Below are 20,991 nucleotides of genomic sequence, written 5' to 3'. Positions count from 1 at the left end.
TATATATATATATATATATATATTCAAGGAAATTTCTGAAAGTAGGGAAATACATTGAAATCATTTCAACCAAAGACTTTTGGAGAGAAAAAGTCAGTGAAAAGCAAAACATAGAAAGGGTTAATCATGGAGAATTATTTAGCTCATATGTGAAAAATATCAATGCTGAGAGTTGACAGTGAAAAGCTATATTTTTCTCTAACATACTTTAAAATTAGCCATCAAAATATGATGTGGTATTTAGTTTCAGCCCTTCATGTTCTAATTATAAATCTTACCATGGTTAACTTCGCTTTTCATTTTTTCTGATGATGATAAGTGTCAGTCAAACAACTATACTTGTCCCTCAAATTTGAAACCTGCTGCTTATGTTGGGTCCAATGTTTACTTCTTAGTATCTAAATTTATGGTGGCAGAATCATTTCCACAGGAACCAAAACACTTAGCAGCAGTTTGTCCATCTTTACACTTTAAGTTCAAATTTCGTCAAGGTCAACTTTGCTTTTCATCCTTTCAGGGTTGATAAATTAAGTATCAGTTGTGGACTGGGGTCCACTTAATCCTTTCGCAAAATTGCTGGTCTTGTGTCAATATTTGAAACCAATATTTAAATATCCTAATGGATTTTAAACTAGAAAACATTAGTTTTGTAATTTCATGTTTATTCTAATCTAAACTGACTGCAATGTATTGATTTCTCTTTGTCAGACCTACCTGGGCCACCTGTTAATTTGAGAGATTCCAGAGTCGGTGAAAACTTTATTGAGATTGATTGGAATCCTCCAGAAAATAATGGAGGCACACCAATTACAGGTTATATTGTCAAAAAGTCTCAAGATAAATCAACTTGGACAAAGGTTGCTTCAGTTAATGCATATGAAACATATTGCCGAGCAAGTAAATTACCTGAAGGTCAAGAATTTTATTTCCAAGTTTCTGCTGAAAACAAAGTTGGTGTTGGTGAACCTTGTGAAAGTAAACCAATCTCAACTAAGAAGGGAGCAAGTAAGTTTTAAAATTTTTCATTTCAATTCTAAAGTTGATAAATTGCCATAATTTTTTATGCAAAATTTCTTGAAAGCTTGTGATTTTTAAATAATTTTTTTGCATAAATTTTATCATGGTTTTGAATTACAATTTTATTCATTAATATGCTACAGAAATATAAATTTTGATATACAGCAATAAATTTATTTCTCAAACGCGTGATAATGCTATAAATAGCGTGATCAGGATAAATTATCCATATAATGCAGAAAAATATGTTGCCGGCCAGCCATGTTTAATGTTATTTAAAGAATATACAAAAGATATTGAATGTTTTTGTATATGTGTTTGAATAAAAATTAAAGATTTTACTTTGTTTTTTCAAGCTGTTCCATCCAGACCGATTGGTCCAATTACTGTAACCGATGTCCAGCGAGATTCCATAAGTATCAAATGGAAAGCATCTCAAGATGATGGTGGTTCACCAATCACATCTTATAATGTTGAGAAAAGGCCTACTTCAAATAGGTACTGGTCTCAAGTTGCTAAAGTGGATAATTCAACTTTCGAATTAACTTGCAAAGGTCTGAAAGAGAAAACTGAATACCACTTTAGAGTTATAGCTGTCAACAAAATTGGAGAAAGTGAACCACTTGAAACCAAAGATACCACTTTAACTCGAAGTCCATTTGGTACGTACAAGACCTTCCATTTTGTGTATTTCAAAAACAATATGTGTTCTATTACCATTGTGATTGATATGGCTTAATCTACTTGGCTAGGTATTCAGTAGTGATGGACAGTGTTTGATGCCGTTCCTTTACACAGCTTATTTTATACATTGCAAATGTAATCATTCGACCAGAGTATCTTTGAATTGAAAAATGAACTGAAAAACTTGACTATAGAATTAATAAGAGTAACCCTGTTAGGAAAGATTAGCATATGTTAATCATTAAAGCTACTTAATGCATGAGGCATCAAATATTTGTATCAGCAGCAAAAAATGTTCTCAGAGCTTATATTCTGCCTACCCCCAGGAATATTTTAAGCTCTCTTATGAGAACCAATATATGGAATGTCAACTACAACATATTGAAAATTTAGTAGCTAATTTCATATAAATGCATAAAGAAAAGTCATAAAATATGCAGAAATTATGTTTGACATAATTTCATATATACAAAACTTTAGGAATAATACATGAACAAACCTACACGCTATTGCATGCAGATATTTTTGTACAAACAGAAAGTGCTATAAACAGAGCAAATTTATGTAAATATTATTGATATTACATAGAGCTAACCTTAAATCCTCAAAGAAACATTAATTGCCTTAAATGTAAGATTTGAATGATTTAAATGATCAAAAAGAAAGTAATTATTTGAATTAAGAAGAATGAGCACATTAGGCACACAAAAAATATTGAAACTTGCAAATGTAAAATATTACATTCAATACTACCCATGTCTGGTAAAAAATGTATTCTGAATCAGTTTGTACATTACAATGTTGCTTTAATTATATGTATCATATAATTTGTTTCTTTTAGATGTTCCATCATGTCCAGTTGGACCTTTAGTTATTGACAATGTTACACACGAGAGTGCTGATCTTAAATGGAATCCACCAGAAAGTGATGGTGGTAGTCAACTCCTTGGATATATTATTGAATCCAGATTAGCTTCACGAACATTCTGGAGCAAAGCAGGAACTGTTGATAGCAAAACAACCAAATTCAAAGCAACTAATTTGATTGAAAATACTGAATACTATTTCCAAGTCATTGCTTACAATGCAGAGGGCAATAGTAAACCACTGGAAGCAAGTGATGTTACTAAACCAACAAGAAAACTAGGTGAATTTTGCATTTGTTTAATATTATTATATTCATTACTGAAATGAAGTTATTAATGTTTATACCTTAATAGGTTATAAGGTATAAGCTCAAAAATTTGTAAATTATAATTATCATTAGAAAAAAAAAAAAATTTGTTATATATGAACGTTTACTGTTAAACAGTTATTATAAGTGTTAGTTTTAAAACAATTTTGCATTATAATTTTTAGCATGCCATGAGGAAGGGTACAAAACTTATTGAACTTTAAAATTAGTAAGTTCAAAACCATTTAAGAAATATTAGACTGAAAATAATTCAACAACTGTTTAATATTTACCACTACAGAGGATAGGATTGCCCCACTCAGAATGCAAATAGAAGTTTTATAACATCCACTATTATGATCCATATTTCTGAGAGACAATCCAACTGAATTTGATTTTACCTTTCATCTTTGAAATAAGTAATATAATGAGGTAAAATCAAATCTCAAATCTCTGTATGCAAAATTCAGAGTTTTGTGCAAGATGCTTTAGTTTTGCAATACATGTGTATTGTTCTGCAGATTGTAAAAGCTTAGAGCACCACCTTCAAAGGATAGCATTAAATTATAGATTTTTCTTTAGTATTATAGCAATCCTTCATGTTACAGAAGGGATGCAGTCTTAGAAGCTTTGTCATAATGAGGAAATACCATAATGCAAGCCTATTTTCCTCTTGACTTGCATGTTAAAAATTGTGATGCATTTACAGAGAAACTTTTTGGAATAAAAATTATTTGATCACTTCTATAGCCATTATCAGAATTTTCATAATGTGGAGCTCCTTGTAGTGTAAAACCTGTAATTTTATCAATAACATTAAAAATCTATTGCTACTACTACTACAATTATTATTATTTTTATTTGTAATAGCACGACCTGGTCCACCTGTTTATTTGAGGACAACCAAAGTTGGACATGATTTCACTGTGCTAGAATGGAAAGCACCAGTTTATGATGGTGGTTCAAAGATCACTAACTATATTATCCAGAAACGTGAGAAACCAGATGAGGAACGCAAAGATATCGATACAGTTACTGGTCACGAACTCAGTAGCCACATTAAAGGACTCAAACAAGAGATTGATTATTACTTCTCAGTTTGTTCAAAGAATAAAATTGGTGTCAGTGATCCTTGTGATGCTGAACAACCTGTTACTTTGAAGAAAGCATTAGGTAAGTGGATTTACTTTCTTCTAATATACCAATTGTATTTTGTTATATTTTAGGAAGGTACCAATAATAAACATGCACTGGTTCTATTCGCTTCTTTATTTTTTATTTGGCAAATGGTTAGTCATTTAACCAATTAATTAATTGTTTGATTAACTGTATGATCAATCAATCAATAAGCTAGGTTTGTCATAGTCTATTTGTCGCCAATTGCAACCTCATCAGTCATACACCTTCACTTCTTCATGTCTTTGTCAGGTTTGTCTCTACCAGACAAATGTATTATCAGACATTGAAATATTACATGGTTATAAAAATGAATTTTTCTTCTTCTGTGTTATAGGAAAATGTAATGCACTTTAACTTCTCAAATCATCGCTAAAGAGAAACTTTGGAAAAGTTGAATGATATTAAAAACTGAAAGTGAAAGTTAGATTTAGATACTATTTTAATAGTCATTAATTAGAAATTACACATTGGCGAAACTTTACTTAATTAACGTACATATATTTTGTTTTCTTTTAAATCAGATAAACCTGGTCCACCAAAAGGTCCTATTAAAATCTTTGATGTCCAAAGAACAGCAATTGGTATATCTTGGAAGTATCCTGAGAGTGATGGCGGTAGTCCAATCACTAACTTCTTAGTTGAAAAGAGACAAAGTGGAAGAGAATATTGGTCTAATGTTGAACAGGTTCCTCATGACATTACCAGTTATATGGTGCAGAACTTGACATCAAATTGTGAATATGAATTTAGGGTCATTGCTATCAACAAATTTGGACACAGTGAACCACTGGTTACAGAAGGTGCAACTTTAGCAAGAAGTCCATTTGGTAAGAATATATAACAATAGTTATTCTCATCTTTGATCTGTTATCTCTTTTATAATAGATATAATACTAAATACTACGTTAATGTTTCCAGATGTACCAGCACGTCCAAGAGGACCATTACAAGTTATTGACGTATCTCATAATTATGTTGATTTACAATGGAAAGCACCAGATACTGATGGAGGCAGTCCAGTCACTAAGTACATTATTGAATTTAAGTCATCATCCCGTTTGAGTTGGCACAAGGCCGGTGAAGTGGATTCAAACACTCTTACATACAGAGTAAATGATCTACTGGAAGGAACTGAGTACTATTTCCGTGTGATTGCTGTCAATGCTGAAGGAGAGAGTCCACCTTTAGAAACATCAGATGCAACAGTTCCCAGAAGGGAAATTGGTAAGGATAATTTGTAATATCTAATAACATTTCAGTTATATCTTAGAAGTTCTTGACAGTTAAGTTATGTGGTAATGTTATAAAAAGTTAAAGTTTTCTTAGTTTATAAATTTCATGATTAGTTATCATTTTTTGACTTTAGCTCTTAGGTATTTGCTTTTGAAATGATTCTCTATATATTGAATCTTAATCTACTTATAAAAATTCTGTAAAAATTAGGTATTCTAAAGGTATTCAGAGGCTGTCAAAATTTATAAAATATGTTGTTCAAACTGAGAGAAAAATAAAGCAAATTATTCAGAGATGTTGAAAGTATATAATAATATATAATATGTTTAGCTGAATTTAGTTACAAGTTTTTAATTATGTAAACATTTTAAAATTATCTAAATTCATACAAAAATATTGTTTATATGTGAATATTTTAAAAGTATGTTTAATAAATTATTACATAGAAAATTTATCTTATTTAATATAATTGCATTTGTTATTCTGCAGAACCTCCTGGACCACCAGCTGAACTTAAACCAACTAGGATTGGAAAGAACTTTGTTGATCTCAGCTGGAAACAACCAAAAGATGATGGTGGTTCAAGAATAACGAAGTATACTCTTAAAAAGAGAAAAGATAGAAAAGATGAATGGCAGCATATTGTCACTTTAGATGCTGTTGAAAAGAGCTGGAAAGTCACTGAACTGGAAGAAAATGTTGGCTACTATTTTTCTGTAGCTGCTGAAAACAAAGCTGGAAGAGGGAAAAACAAAGAGCTTATTGAGGTTATTGTTCCTCAAAAAGAAGCTTGTAAGTTTCCTTTTAGTATATTTTAATATGCTTTTTATGTCATGTAAATACACGACAGTGATCAATTTAAAGTAGATATATATAATTTTCTTTGGAAATTCATTTTATATAATATGGCTAGTTCTTTAAGCAATGGTTTCCATCATAGGCAAAAGGCCAAAAATTATGGGAAATATAGTGAATTAACTTGACCTTATAAATGACGAGTACTTACTTTATTGAGCCGAAAATGATAGAGCACACATGTAACTAAATATATTGATAGAACTTTATCTGGTACTCTAACAATTCTGCCAATCCACTTAAACTCTGTCATAAAACCACAAAATTTAAATTTTATTTCTTTATTATAACAATGATCAGAACAAAATTTATATAATTTTTCAGCTAATATATTATTCTTGATGAGAACAAAACTGATATATTATTTTACTAACTGTAGCAGATGTGAGTTGTCAATAATGAAGTCATAATCATCATTTAACCTTCATTTGATTATTCTACTATTGACACACAATTCATATCTACAACTGTTAGTAGAGTCAGTTATGATATTAATATTTATTGGTGCTAAAACATTAACGGATTGCTTATGACAATAAGTAGTGAAAATCTGAAAACTGTAAAGACACCATGAACTAGAAATTAAAAAAAATTTAGTTCAGTGGATAAGATTAGAAATTCAACTGTTAATCTTGCCTACAAGACAAGTGGTTCACATTTTATGAATAGCTAATAACAACGAAACCATTATGGAAGAGTCAATTAAGAAAAGAGTAATTGTTCAAATTTCTCCAACTTACTAAATTAAAAAATGAAATGTGAATGATGTTAATAGTGATAATTATATCATTATTTTTTTCCATACAGCTGTTCCTTCCAGACCAAGAGACTTTGAAATTGTTGATGTGCAGCGCACATCAATCAGTATTAAATGGAAAGAACCTAAAGATGATGGTGGTTCACCCATTACTGGCTACATTGTTGAAAGGAAATATCCAAAATCTAAGGTTTGGAGTCGTGTTGATGAAGTTGATGCATCTACATTGAAAAGCACTTTGACTAACTTATATGAGAAAGCTGAATATATGTTCAGAGTGACTGCTGTTAACAAGATTGGAAACAGTTCACCTCTTGAAAGTGATGGACCAATCGTTGCAAAGAGTCCATTTGGTATGATCATATTATTTTATCATTTAAAATTATATAATCTTCAAATTCTTAATTATAAGTAAAGTAACTGAATACATTCCAGCAGAATTTAAATTGAAACCCTTGGCTATAAATGTGTTAGACAGTTTTGCTAAATTTACCTGGTATCTTAATGTAATCTATGTCAGAATTATATGTATTCTTGACACCATTAATAACACCTGCAATTTCAAAACTAGAATAATTTTCTTTAATTGGTGAGACTACCTTCATTAAACAGCATTTGTATTTTGAAAATGTGTACAAAGTGTTTGACATTTAAAATTCATTTAAATTGTTTGAAAGGATATTTTAAAGTCTTCCTTGCTTTCTAACTTGCAGATATTCCATCTCCACCCATTGGTCCATTGGTTATTGATAACGTAACCCAAAGTACAGCTGACCTGCATTGGAAGGCACCTGAAAGTGATGGTGGTACACCTATCACTAGCTATATCATTGAATATAGAACAATTACCCGAACATCATGGTCAAAGGCTGGAACTGTTGATGCAAAAACTACTACATTTACTGTGGAAGATCTTAGTGTTGACACTGAATATTTCTTCAGAGTCATTGCCACTAATTCTGAAGGCAATAGTGCACCTTTGGAATCCAGAGAAATTACCAAACCAATGAAAAAATTATGTAAGTTTTCAAATATTTTTGTTTTGTTGTAAAACAGTAAATTTATTTTCAGATATATATTTAGTTTGAATTCAAACAGTATACCAGACTCTGTGTTGACAATTTAAATCACACATTCATAAATTTCTTGAAATTATTCTTTCTTCTCTACAAAATAATTTCTGTTGGACTTCCATATTATAGCTTATATTCTATTTAACATTTTACTACTTCTCAACCTTGAATACACTTTATCCATTTAACAATTCTAAATGAAATGTATCAATTTTTGTTTGTTTTTGGCAAAAAGCCTTCAATCTGAAGGAGTGTTCAATTGATTGAATCACTGTCTGGGTCTGAAAGATCAAAGGGAAAAACTTCAATAATACTTTATTTTTTGTGTATGTGGAGTATATGCTTATTGCTTTCATTCCAAAGATTATTAAGTTGTTATCAATATTTGCTTCTTACTTTTTTTACCTTTGATACACAGTTACTCACACATAAACATATACATTTCTTTTTTTGTTTTAGAATTGTTACTTTTCTTTTAGTTTCTTTATAAGTTTAGATATTCAATATTCTTTGATTTTCATATATTTTCAGTACCACCAGGTCCACCAGTGAATTTCGAAGCAAATAGAGTGGGACAGAATTTCGTTGATTTACAATGGAGTACCCCACTCTCGGATGGCGGGTCTGCAATTACAGAATATGTTGTCCAAAAGTCATCACCTAAAAAGGATGACTGGACCAAAGTTGCCTCTGTTTCTTCTTACCAGACTTATTGCCGTGCAAGCAATCTGTCTGAAAATACAGATTATTACTTTTCAGTGGAAGCCGTTAACAAAGTTGGCAAAAGTGAACCATGTGAAATGAAAAATGCAGTAACTACTCAGAAAGGATTGCGTAAGTATTATACATTTTTGATTAATTATGTTATTAGAATAAGATGTTTAGAACTTTGTATTTATATTTTACTACTAGTTAACTTTTATTACATTTTGGAACTTTCTTATGATTTATATAATATTAAAGGCAAGGCTAATCCTTGATCATAAAAATATGTTCATAATTTAATTTAAATGTTAACATATGTTAACATTAGTTACAATGGGACTAGTAGCCAAATCCAATGACTTGGTTATTGACTGTTATTTAATGACTGTTATTTACCACTGCTTTCATTTTGGGAAACTTTTTAAGTTTTTATCAAAGAAATGAGTATTAATCTCATATTTTATTATTAATGACCAAATATGAAAGAAATGATGAAATGAAAATGAGAAAAGAAGACATAAAATTGAAACTTTAGAGAAACTTAAAAGAATCCTTGTATTTCATTGCACAATATTTTAACAGTGTTCTTTGTGACTTAAAATTCCACTGTAGTACTGTAGTTCTTTTCTTTCATAATTGAATTTTTATGATAATAATAATTTTAGTTGTAATGAATATAGAATATAGAAAACAGAATTTATCTTGTATTACTTCATAGCATTTTCTTTTGAATACAACATTATTTGTCTTATTCAGAAATGTTACATTGAATTCCTTTTCTAGTGAAATTTTTCTTGTAGAACAATGCTTAAATATTGTTACTTAGCTGTAATTAATTGTTATTTCTTAAGATCAGTTTGTAATTTATTTAAAGTTATTCTGAATTAAAGATTTAGAATATTTGTATACTTTGATTAAGTGTTTTGTTATTATTATTATTTTTTGCATTAATTTTAGTCTGTCCATCAAGACCTATTGGACCACTTAAAGTTACAAATATTCAACGCAATTCTATGACATTGACATGGAAAGCCCCAGAAGATGATGGTGGTAGTCCTATTACTGGTTACGTTGTTGAAAAGAAAGTTGCTTCAAGTAAATATTGGTCAAAAGTGGATAAAGTGTCTGAAAAGACTCTTTCATTACCTGTAAGTCAACTTGAAGAGAAAACTGAATATCACTTTAGAGTGATTGCAGAAAACAAAATTGGTCAGAGTGAACCTCTGGAGACAAAGGATGCTACTCTAGCAAAGAGTCCATTTGGTAAGAAGCTTTCTACATTTTAAAAACTATTTTCTAATAATAATGATGATGATAATGATAATAAATAATCCTTTATTCTGGAAGCACAAGGCCTCAAATTTGGCGGAAGGGATTAAGTCCATTACATCGACCCCAGTGCACAAATGGCACTTTATTATTCATCTGAAAGGATGAAAGGCAAAGTCAACCCTGGCAGAATTTGAACTCAGAACATAACAGTAGACGAAACACGGCTAAACATTTCGCTTGGCATGCAAATGATTCTGTCAGCTTGTTGTCTTAATAATACTGATAATTAACAATCATTAAATTATTATTTAAATTATTAAATATTTATTTAATTAAATATTAAAAAAAAATAAATGCACCTTTTTAAAGCCTAGCCAGGCTCATAGGCCCAGTTTCCCGGTTTCAATGGTGTATGTGTTCCCCAGCTGGATGGGATGCCAGTCCATCGCAGCATTACTCATTTTTGCCAGCTGAGTGGACTGGAGCAATGTGAAATGAAGTGTTTTGCTCAAGAACACAACGGGTCGCCTGGTCCAGGAATCAAAACCACAATCTTACAATCATGATGCTGACACCCTAACCACTAAGCCACGTGCCTCCACAATTAAATATTTATTTATTTAAATATCCTTAATATTTAAATAAAATATTGATGATATCTTATTTAAACTTTTGATATTTCAGATGTCCCATCACGACCTATTGGGCCATTAGAAGTAACAGATGTTACCAGTAATTCAGCCAATTTAAGTTGGAAAGCACCAGAAAAAGATGGTGGTAGTCCACTTATTAATTATATCATTGAATACAAATTGGCTTCAAGAACATTCTGGGCTAAAGCAGGCACATGTAATGCAAAATGTACCACTTTCAATGTCACAAATTTGATGGAAGATTCAGACTACTTCTTCCGTGTTATGGCTGTTAATAAAGAAGGACAAAGCTTGCCATTGGAGACTCTTGATTCTACAAGACCAACTAAGAAACTCAGTAAGTCAATATCTTAGAAAATATATACAGATTCAAATTACTTGTAACTTGTTAAAAAGAAAAATACCACACTTATTGTTTTTACTTGTAATTTTACAAAATTTATGCACAATTTTTCAAACTCTCTGTATTAATTTATTAGTTGTTAATAAATAGTAAATATACAATTGCATATTTACTATGTACAAATATATTCAGAGTGGTGAGAAATGTATTTGCATACTTTAGCTTACATAGTCTTTTGTTTTATTGTGGATAGAAAATTTACTTAAAATCATTCATGTTTACAGATGTACCAGATGCTCCAATTTACCTCCGCTCCACAAAGATTGGGTCAGACTATGCTATTTTAGAATGGAAACCACCAATACACGATGGTGGCTCAAGAATTACTCAGTACACGCTTAAAAGGCGAGAATCACCCACTGATGTTGCCACTGATGTTCTTTCCGTTAGTGGACGTGAACATGTTGCAACAGTGAAAGGGCTCAAGCAAAGCATCAACTACTACTTTTCAGTCGTTGCTGAAAATAAAATTGGATCAAGCAAACCATGTGAAGCGGATGATGCAGTGACATTATCAAAACCACTTGGTATGTATTGTTTTTAATAACTAAATGTCACTTATATACAGATGATCTTTTATTTTTAATTTTTTTACTTATTCTATATTTCCAAGAATTTCATTCTTTTGGAATTTCATACCCATCAGTTTATTTCAACTATTAACTTTACAACAAGTGAAGTATTAAGGAGGAATTTCAACCATGTTTTGTGGTCTGCTACCACAACAGCTCTTTTATAGGATCCAGTTAGCTCAGGACATCATCAGGAGGAACCACGTCCGGTTTCGGCCCCTACTCCTCTACCGTTTTGACGTGGTGGGGGCCCTTCCTTTCGGAGGTGTCTTCAGCTCTGGTGTTGAGTGCATGTCTTCTTTCTTCTGTTCCCTGGCTTCTTCGATGCAGCGTCAACGAGTGTCAGCAGCCAACTGACTGTTTTGTCAAATTTCCCTTTAAATACCTGCTTCTAGGCTCCAACAGGCAGCCCCAGCAAGTTGTAATAACTCTGTAATAACTATAGAAGCCTTTCCCCTCTCATATTTATGGGTTTTTCTTAAAACAATTGAATTCTTTCTTGGGCCAAAACATATTCCAGGATTCATTTCTCAAGCCTGAGTAACTTACTTTAAACTAGGAAACTTGTGAAATTAGAAGGAAAACCTTGTGTTAAGTTCTAACTTCTTGTTTTCTGACAAATCATAAAATATTATTGCAGATAATGATATTATTACAATAATCACATTAATATGCTTTATTTTATTAATAAGTTCTAACTGGTTGCATCTTAGTGCACCAGTAAGTATCTCAACCATCCTTTGCAATGCATTGTGTTCCTAGAAAAGACACTCAATAATTGTAAAAAAAAACAAAAAAACAATTTGAGATACATTTAGCTTTAAACTAAGAAGAACGAACTATTTTTATATTTTCTAATGAAATTTGATATAAATGAATAACAGTTGCATAGAATCAGCAAAAAGACTACATTAAACTTGTTTTGCTGCGGGGAGTGGAAAATCCAGCATTTCTGACAGAATCCTTCTGCAGTGAACAGTTGACAAGAGTTTGTTTAAACACTGGATTATCCACTTCCCATGGCAAGTTCATGGTACTTTTTTTTTTTTGTCAATTTCACTATATAATACAAGTCTTGGTGGTGCAGACCAGCACCAGTCTCTTTGGATTCTGTGTGTCTCTCTCTCTCTCTCTCTTTCACACATACACACACACACATACACATTTCCATCTAAAGTAATTATTTCTTCCAAAGCATCTCATTTTGTACCTTAGCTTTTAACAGTAATTTAAAATCATATAAATAATGCTTATAATTTTAAAAACTTCCTAATTACATATTGGATTTCTATTTTAAAGATAAACCGTCAATGCCACGCGGACCACTGAAAGTCATTGATGTCGAAAGAACATCTATTTCGATTGCTTGGAAACATCCAGAAGACGATGGAGGATCTCCGTTGACTGGATTTATTATTGAGAAGAAAGAGGCTAATAGAAAGTACTGGAACCTGGTGGAACAAGTACCACCAGCAGTTACAAGTTATTCTGTTGAAAATCTTACACAGAATACTGAGTATGACTTTAGAGTTATTGCTGTAAATAAAATTGGTCAGAGTGAACCTCTGCATACTGATGGTACCACAATGCCTAAGAGTCCATTCAGTAAGTGTCATTTTGTTTTTGTCTTAACGACTCTAATTTTGCCTCTTCCTCCTCCTCCTCCTCCTCATCATCATCATCATCATTATCATCACTACGACCGCCACCATGACCACCACCACCACCACCATCATCATTGTTGTTTTTACATCTACATTTTTTAATATGCTGAGATGGGTTGGACAAGAATACTTGAGACTATTGGCTACAACCAGATTCCCTACCTGGTTCCAACTGTTATCTGTTTTCAAGTAAAATATATTCTTCCACTGGTCTTTTTTGCATATTGAACCACCAAATTGTGCAGCATGTTGTTTATGCAAAAAGAAATGTTAACACTATCCAAATGATATCAATGCAAATAAGTTGCAAAGACAAACACAAACACTCATGCCCATACATGCATGCACAGACACATGCACGCACACACACACATGATGGGCTTCCATACAGTGTCTGTCTACCAAATGTCATTCACAAATGTCATTCACAAATATTAGCTGACCCATGGTTGTAGAAGATACTTGCTCAAGTAATCACATAGATCAAACTCAAAACTGAGTTGAAAAATGAAATGCTTGACCACACAGCCATGCCTGCACCTTCATGTGAAATATTCTCATGAAAACAAAAATGACTTGTTTTATAAGGGTTAATTACAATTTTTTAAATAATTATTCATCCAAAATTTAATTCGTGCTTACAAATTCAGTTTCTATTTATTTCATTTACAACATATAAAATTTTCTTTTTTATTTCTAGATGTACCAGGACGTCCTAAAGGTCCATTGGAAGTCATTAAAGTTTCCTATGATTACGTGGATCTTGAATGGAGAAATCCTGACAGCGATGGTGGTAGTCCTATTACGAAGTATATAATTGAAGTCAGAAATGCCTCACGCTTAACATGGCATAAATCTTCAGAAGTTGAACCACACATTACTGTAGCCAGAGTTCAAGGCTTAAGTGAAGGAACTGAGTACTACTTCCGTGTGATTGCTGTTAATGCAGAAGGAGAAAGTCCACCCTTAGAAACAACTGAGACAACAAAACCAACTAGGGAAATAGGTAAATATTTTCAATTTGCATTTTGAATTAGAATATTTTCCTATCGATATTGTTATATCAAAACAAATTTAAAGTGCAATACATAACTTAAAATTTTAAATGTACTTGTACAAAAAAATAATTTTGGTCTTTGCTAGATTTGTGGCCAAAATTAACAATTAATATTTTTGTTAGAATTACAATTTTTTCTTATAATTATTTCCTTTGAGAAAATATTTGCAATTTAACTTCCATTTTATTTGTAACCTTTTTAAAATCATGTCTTCATTTGCATCTTAAAATTAAAAAGAAAATTTTTTCTAACTTCAACTTTGACTAATTTGAAAATAATCTGTGTATTGTGATTTTATAATCACTATTTAAATAATCTGTTATGGATCTGTTTTTTATGTAAATTATTTTTTCATAGAAGTTAATGTTTTTTTTAAAAATTTGATGTTGACCACTATTTTGTTATTTTTATTTGTGCAGTTCCTCCAGGACCTCCTATCAACTTACATGCTACTAAGATTGGCTGTGACTTTGTGCAACTTGAATGGCGACCACCAAGAGATGATGGTGGCAGCAAGATTACAAGATATATTGTACAACAGAAGAAAAATCGCACTGATGACTGGACTCGTGTTACATCAGTGGATGGTGTGGACACATCTAATCTCGTTACCAGTTTGAAAGAAGGCACTCCTTACTACTTCAGTGTTTTTGCTGAAAATAAAGCTGGACCTGGAAAACTCTGTGAAACTACAGATGCTATTGTGCCAACCCGGGAAATGAGTAAGTAACACAATTCCAAAAATATTTTAACATCTCTAGCCTTAGACATAAACTAATAGCAATCTATCACCTTTTAAATTTTAAATAATAAAAATTGAAGGATTGCCCTTTGGAGTGATACTCTGTTCAATAGTAGGCCTCCTCTGGAAAACCATTTCTGTTTGCACATTTTAATTATCTACAAAACTATCTGGAGGAAGGCACAGGTGGAATTTTTGTTAACCAGAACCCATTGTTTCACAAGCAGTAAAGTAAATTCTGCTACAGGCAGCCCACGGACAAAAGGTGGTGTTAAACTTGAAGACTCATTAAAATATAACAGTAAGCACTATATTTATTTATCATGTCATCAATACTGATGATGTGGTGTTACCTATGCTGAGCAGTTTAATTTTAGAGTAATCAGCTACAGAAGTCATTTTTTTTCCATCTGAGTTAATTCTCTGCATAGGAATATGGTACAAATTTCCAAAATACAAGATTAGGCAAAATAAAACAAAAAAATGATTTTATTTTAAATATATTTTGTTTTACTAAAGTCATCGTAAACCTACATATTACTTGAAATTTATTAATTAAATTTGAATTGTTAACTTGAAAGACTTACATCACCAGTAGTTTACATTTAGCCAAGATATGTTCCTTTAAAAGAGTTAAAGACCAAGAAATAAAATCTCATCTACAAATTAATTAAGTTTAATTAGTATATTTTAAATTGTGAATATTTAAAATTAAAAATCAAGATCTATATTCTAATTAAAATAGAATTAATTTGTCATTAAGTTACCTTTATAGCAAATTATATACCTTCATAAAGGTATAGGTTATGGCTAGAATTTATGTTCCTCCTTGATTGGGACAAGAGCTAAGAAGTTGAATCATGTTCTTTTCTATTTTAGGTGTTCCTTCTGCACCAACTGGACCTCTTGATATCATTGATGTACAACGAACTTCCATCACAATCAAATGGAAGTCACCTAAGAATGATGGTGGCACACCAATTGTTGGTTACATAGTAGAGAAAAAGCATCCATCATCATTCCTTTGGAATAGAATGGAACAAGTTACAGCAAATACCTTGCAGTATTGCTGTGAAAAGCTGTTTGAGAAAACTGAATATTTGTTCCGAGTTATTGCTGTAAACAATGTTGGAGAGAGTGTTCCTCTGGAAGATGAGGGAGCAACATTAGCACGAAGTCCTCGTGGTAATTAATATTCAATTTAAAAATAAATTTTCTTTGGAAATTAAAAAGTTGATATATGTACAAATTAAAATAAGAAGTTTGTGTGAAACTAAGAATTTGCATAAAACATTAATGTCTTTCATTTTTAACACAGTTCATTCCACAACGTTTAGCTTATAACTTGGGGATTTTTGATGATGTGATTGTTTACATTACAATGACATTGTGAAGAAGCCAAATCTGGCCAGTTTTGACATAAATATGGGTAAAATATTTTGGACTAGATATGGCCGATCTAAATTCTAAAGGATTAAAGCTGGAAAAGGAAGGGAACTAACAACTTGCCTCTTAATCAAGTAGATTCAATTTTCCAGGAAACAATTTGCAATTTCCTGAAATTATTTTCCCTTGCCTTTGGAAGTTACTTAAGAATTACTGTTAGGTTTTTGTTTACTTTCTCCAGTTTAGATGCCAATTTCGATTCATTAAGAGGTTTTTTTGCATACATCAGTCAGTAAATTACCATCTACCTGAATATTACAACAGTGTGATGTATAGACACTGTTCCCTTTTGTTCACAATATGTTTCACAAAATAAGAAACCAGCAGATTGATTTGCAAACTATTGTTATTTAATTCTATATTGCAACAACATTTTATAAACAAACTTTGGAAGCATCGAATGTGTTTGGTATTTTACAGACAAGAAAGTAAATTTCAAATGCAGTAGAGCTGTGAAAACAGCAGAAAGATATTGGGTACTTTTACCTTTATAAGACAAAAATAGTTTTTCCATTTTATAAGGGTAAAATACCCAATCTTTCTGTTGTTTATACAGCTATGCTGCATTCAAAATTTACATTTTTGTCTCTATGTATTGTTATTTTGTTTTCTACTTAAACTTTTACAATGCTGAAGAACCCAACAACATGTTAAATACTTCTTTAAGTTTTCCCTCTACTTCTATAATCTATTTTCTAGCAAGTATTTTTTAATTTTCAAATATTTACTCATTGTTCAGTTATGGTATAAATAACAAACATAATATGAAATAAATAAATGTGTACATACCTTTTGATAAATTGAACTTTATTTCTATTAAAATTATTTAACTATACAACTTTTCAGATGTTCCATCTCCTCCTGTTGGCCCATTAATAATTGATGGAGTCACAGAGCATACAGCAGATCTTGAATGGAAACCTTCCGAAAAAGATGGTGGCTCTCCTATTACAGGTTATCTGATTGAATATAGATCAGTAACCCGAAGCACCTGGTCTAAAGCAGGTACAGTTGATGCACATACAACTAAATTTACTGCTAAAGACCTGATCCCAGGAACAGAATACTATTTCCGTGTAATAGCCGTGAACTCTGAAGGAAACAGTCGACCTCTTGAATCGAAAGAACTAATAAAACCAATGAAGAAATTAAGTAAGTTACTTAATTACAATATTTCAGATATATATGGCTTCTTAAAAAATGAGAGGAAACTGTATTAGATTTTCTGTCTTTTTTCCTGTATCTTTGTATAACTAGTTATCCTGTATAAGTAGCTGAAGGTTCATTAAATCAAATATTTTTACTGACTGGACATTGTACCTCTAGTAAAGCTACTCAGTTGTCTGAGTTGAGTAATAAGAATTATTATAATATTGACATCTTGTATATGATACAGTACTCATAAACTTAGAAAATTTAAGAAGTGGATCAATGTAAAACATAGGGTTTATACTAATGCAATGAAGTTTAGAAATGTTTCTACAACTGTAACATTTTAAGGCATTATAATGTCTTAAAATTGTTTACTTTTTTTTTAAAGTTTACCTAATTTTTTATTTGCATTTCAATATTTAACTGAATATCCCTTCTATTGATGTCTTATATTCATCCATTATATTCATGTTTTATTTTATAATTTGTATTTACTAAATTTATTTGTAGCTATTCCTGATGCTCCAGTTAACTTACGAGCAGCAAGAATTGGCGAAAATTTCATAGAATTAGAATGGAATCCTCCAGTTAACAATGGAGGTACTCCAATCAGAACTTATAACGTTGAAATTTCCTCAGGAGAACCAGACAAATGGGTCAAACTCACCAAAGTTTCTTCACTTGAAACTTATTGTAAAGCAATGAAGCTTGATGAAAACATGGATTATTTCTTTAGAGTCACAGCTGAGAATGATATTGGTGTCAGTCCTCCAGCTACAACACCAAAAGCAATTACAACTAAGAAAGGCCTGTGTAAGTAACTAATTAAATTGTAAATTGAAATGTAGTTAATACCTTTGAAATGTAAAGAAACAAAAGAAATATGTATTTTTGATTTAATTATTGTAATGCTTAAATGTGTATTAAGTTTTAAAATAAATATCCAATATCAAAAGAAGGATGTCTATATAAATTACGAATTTACTTTCAGTGGTTCCATCCAAACCAATTGGTCCTCTTACTGTTACCGATGTCCAGCGTAAATCTATCAGCATCAAATGGAAAGCACCATCTGATGATGGCGGTTCTCCTATTACTGGATACATCATAGAAAAACGTCCCGAGTCTGCTCGATACTGGTCAAAGGTCGATAAAGTTCGTGCTGACACCACAGATTGTTGTGTTAGGGATCTCCAAGAAAGAACCATGTATCACTTCAGAGTGATTGCTGAAAACAAAATTGGAGAGAGTGAACCTTTGGAAACTAGGGATGCTACAATGGCCAGAAGTCCATATGGTGAGTTGAGTCAATTTTTATTTAAAGGTATTTCTTGATTTGGTAAACTCTTAACATAATTGAAACAAAAATAAACTTGGAAAAATAGTATCATCACAAAGCTAGAAAATAAACTTTAATATTGAATTGAACTAATGAATTTTCATTAAAAATAAGCCAATTCAGTATGGAAAGTTGATGTAAAAATGATGATAAGATGGTGTTGTTGATGTTGTTGCTGCCATTACTAACAAATGATGACACAAATACGCAATCTATTACATATTTCCTTTCTATTTCTTAGATGTGCCATCTGCACCAGTTGGTCCGTTGGAGATCACAAATGTCACCAATAATTCTGCTGACTTGAGCTGGAAACCATCTGCCAATGATGGTGGTACACCAATAACTGGATACATTATTGAACACAGAGTAGATTCCAGAACCTTCTGGACTAAAGCAGGCACTGTTAATGAGAAAACTACCACATTTACAGTACCAAATCTTACAGAAGACACAAGCTACCATTTCCGTGTCTTTGCTGTTAACGCTGAAGGACAAAGTAAACCACTTGAATCTACTGATGTCACAAAACCAATGAGAAAGATTGGTGAGTAATAATCTATTTCTCATTAGAATTTTGTGTTCAGATTTTCAGAAGCTTTGTATTTATCTTTCATTTGGTAGGATATTAAAGATTGTCAGAGAATTTTGTATATTAAAAATATTGTATTGGAAATGTTTTTCAGAACCACCAAGTCCACCAATTTACTTCAGAGCTACACAAGTTGGTCCTGACTTTGCAGTCTTGGAATGGAAGAAACCACTTTCAGATGGAGGTTCTAAAATCACCAATTACATCTTATCTGAAATGGGTGGTACATCATCTGATGTGAAGACTAAAGTGAAAACTATTTCAGCTTATGAACATAGTTGTCATTTGAGAGACTTGAAACAGAATTTGTCCTACTACTTCTGTATTCAAGCTGAGAATAAAGCTGGTCTAAGTCCTTACTGTAATGCAGAATATGCAGTTACACCAATGAGATCTCTTGGTAAGATATTTGATATCTCTATGTAATTTTTGTTTATAGATCTTAAACTTTCTTGGTATTTGATGTGAGTAAAACTTGAGAGACATTATTCTATCATTGTGTACTGTTTTGTATTTTTAGAAAAACCATCGAAACCAATTGGTCCTCTGAAAACCTATGATATTGAGAAAACATCTATTTCCATTTCCTGGAAAGCTCCAGAAGATGATGGAGGTAGTCCTCTCACTGGTTACATTATTGAGAAGAAAGAAGCTAATAGACAATACTGGAACAATGTGGCTAAGGTAGCACCTTCAGTGACCAACTACCGCGTTGAGGATCTGAGACAGAACTGTGAATATGACTTCAGAGTTACAGCAATCAATAAAATTGGTCACAGTGAGCCATTAGAGACTGAAGCTTCAACAATGGCCAAGAGCTCTTTCAGTAAGTCATATATTTGGATTTATATTTTATGCCATATTTCCACCTCTATTTGTTTGTTTGATTTTCTTTTGTGCACACACATAGGCAACTGCAATTTAGTGCTGTTCCAAATATGCTTACTCATGACTTTTTGAAGAAAAGCATATTTGTGAATGAAATTTTGAAGGGATATGTTTTCTCAGATGTGAAGTACTGTTATGTTGATAGAATTTATAGATGCGATTTTTTGATGGAAGAGATTTAAATAATTTTCTCCTTCCTCAGTTTCCCCAAATACATATACTTAAGCCACCTATATTACATAATCTACATTCATGAAAATATATTTCTGCAAACTTTGGTCTCAAAATGTGAATCTTCAAGAGTTATGAGGAAACAAAGTCAATAGATGGGGGTGGGGGTGGATTGATCCAAAACTTCTCAAAAATTGTTTTGTATGTCATCAGTATAATCTTAATCTATGTTATAAAGAACATACCAATACAAAGTTCATTAATAGTGATGCATTTTTCAGAAAGTTATGAAGAAACAAAGTTGTGGGGTGGGGGCAGTGCAAGAATGTGATTTTGTCCACATATATATATATATATATATA

The 20,991-nt window shown here is 31.6% G+C and overlaps 1 protein-coding gene across 1 annotated transcript in view; it reads left to right on the top strand.

Moving 5' to 3' along the window:
• The window catches only part of LOC106877301 (titin), a gene marked incomplete at its 3' end in the record, with an annotated part of 606,785 nt that overhangs the window by 303,811 nt on the left and 281,983 nt on the right, over nt 1-20,991 (top strand). Inside the window, exons 170-192 of the mRNA XM_052965881.1 lie at nt 709-1,005; nt 1,374-1,679; nt 2,543-2,848; nt 3,746-4,048; nt 4,576-4,881; nt 4,973-5,278; nt 5,777-6,079; nt 6,950-7,252; nt 7,613-7,918; nt 8,504-8,806; nt 9,635-9,940; nt 10,634-10,939; nt 11,230-11,532; nt 12,877-13,182; nt 13,942-14,247; nt 14,719-15,021; nt 15,921-16,226; nt 17,334-17,639; nt 18,150-18,452; nt 18,631-18,936; nt 19,220-19,525; nt 19,665-19,970; nt 20,091-20,396. Coding sequence (XP_052821841.1) covers nt 709-1,005; nt 1,374-1,679; nt 2,543-2,848; nt 3,746-4,048; nt 4,576-4,881; nt 4,973-5,278; nt 5,777-6,079; nt 6,950-7,252; nt 7,613-7,918; nt 8,504-8,806; nt 9,635-9,940; nt 10,634-10,939; nt 11,230-11,532; nt 12,877-13,182; nt 13,942-14,247; nt 14,719-15,021; nt 15,921-16,226; nt 17,334-17,639; nt 18,150-18,452; nt 18,631-18,936; nt 19,220-19,525; nt 19,665-19,970; nt 20,091-20,396 — 7,008 coding nt within the window. The remainder of the gene's footprint in view (nt 1-708; nt 1,006-1,373; nt 1,680-2,542; nt 2,849-3,745; nt 4,049-4,575; nt 4,882-4,972; nt 5,279-5,776; nt 6,080-6,949; nt 7,253-7,612; nt 7,919-8,503; nt 8,807-9,634; nt 9,941-10,633; nt 10,940-11,229; nt 11,533-12,876; nt 13,183-13,941; nt 14,248-14,718; nt 15,022-15,920; nt 16,227-17,333; nt 17,640-18,149; nt 18,453-18,630; nt 18,937-19,219; nt 19,526-19,664; nt 19,971-20,090; nt 20,397-20,991) is intronic.

Source organism: Octopus bimaculoides, chromosome 2 (assembly GCF_001194135.2).
Source record: "Octopus bimaculoides isolate UCB-OBI-ISO-001 chromosome 2, ASM119413v2, whole genome shotgun sequence".
NCBI lineage: Eukaryota > Metazoa > Mollusca > Cephalopoda > Octopoda > Octopodidae > Octopus > Octopus bimaculoides.
Note: the sequence above shows the minus strand (reverse complement) of the source record. Positions and strands in the feature narration are given on the sequence as shown.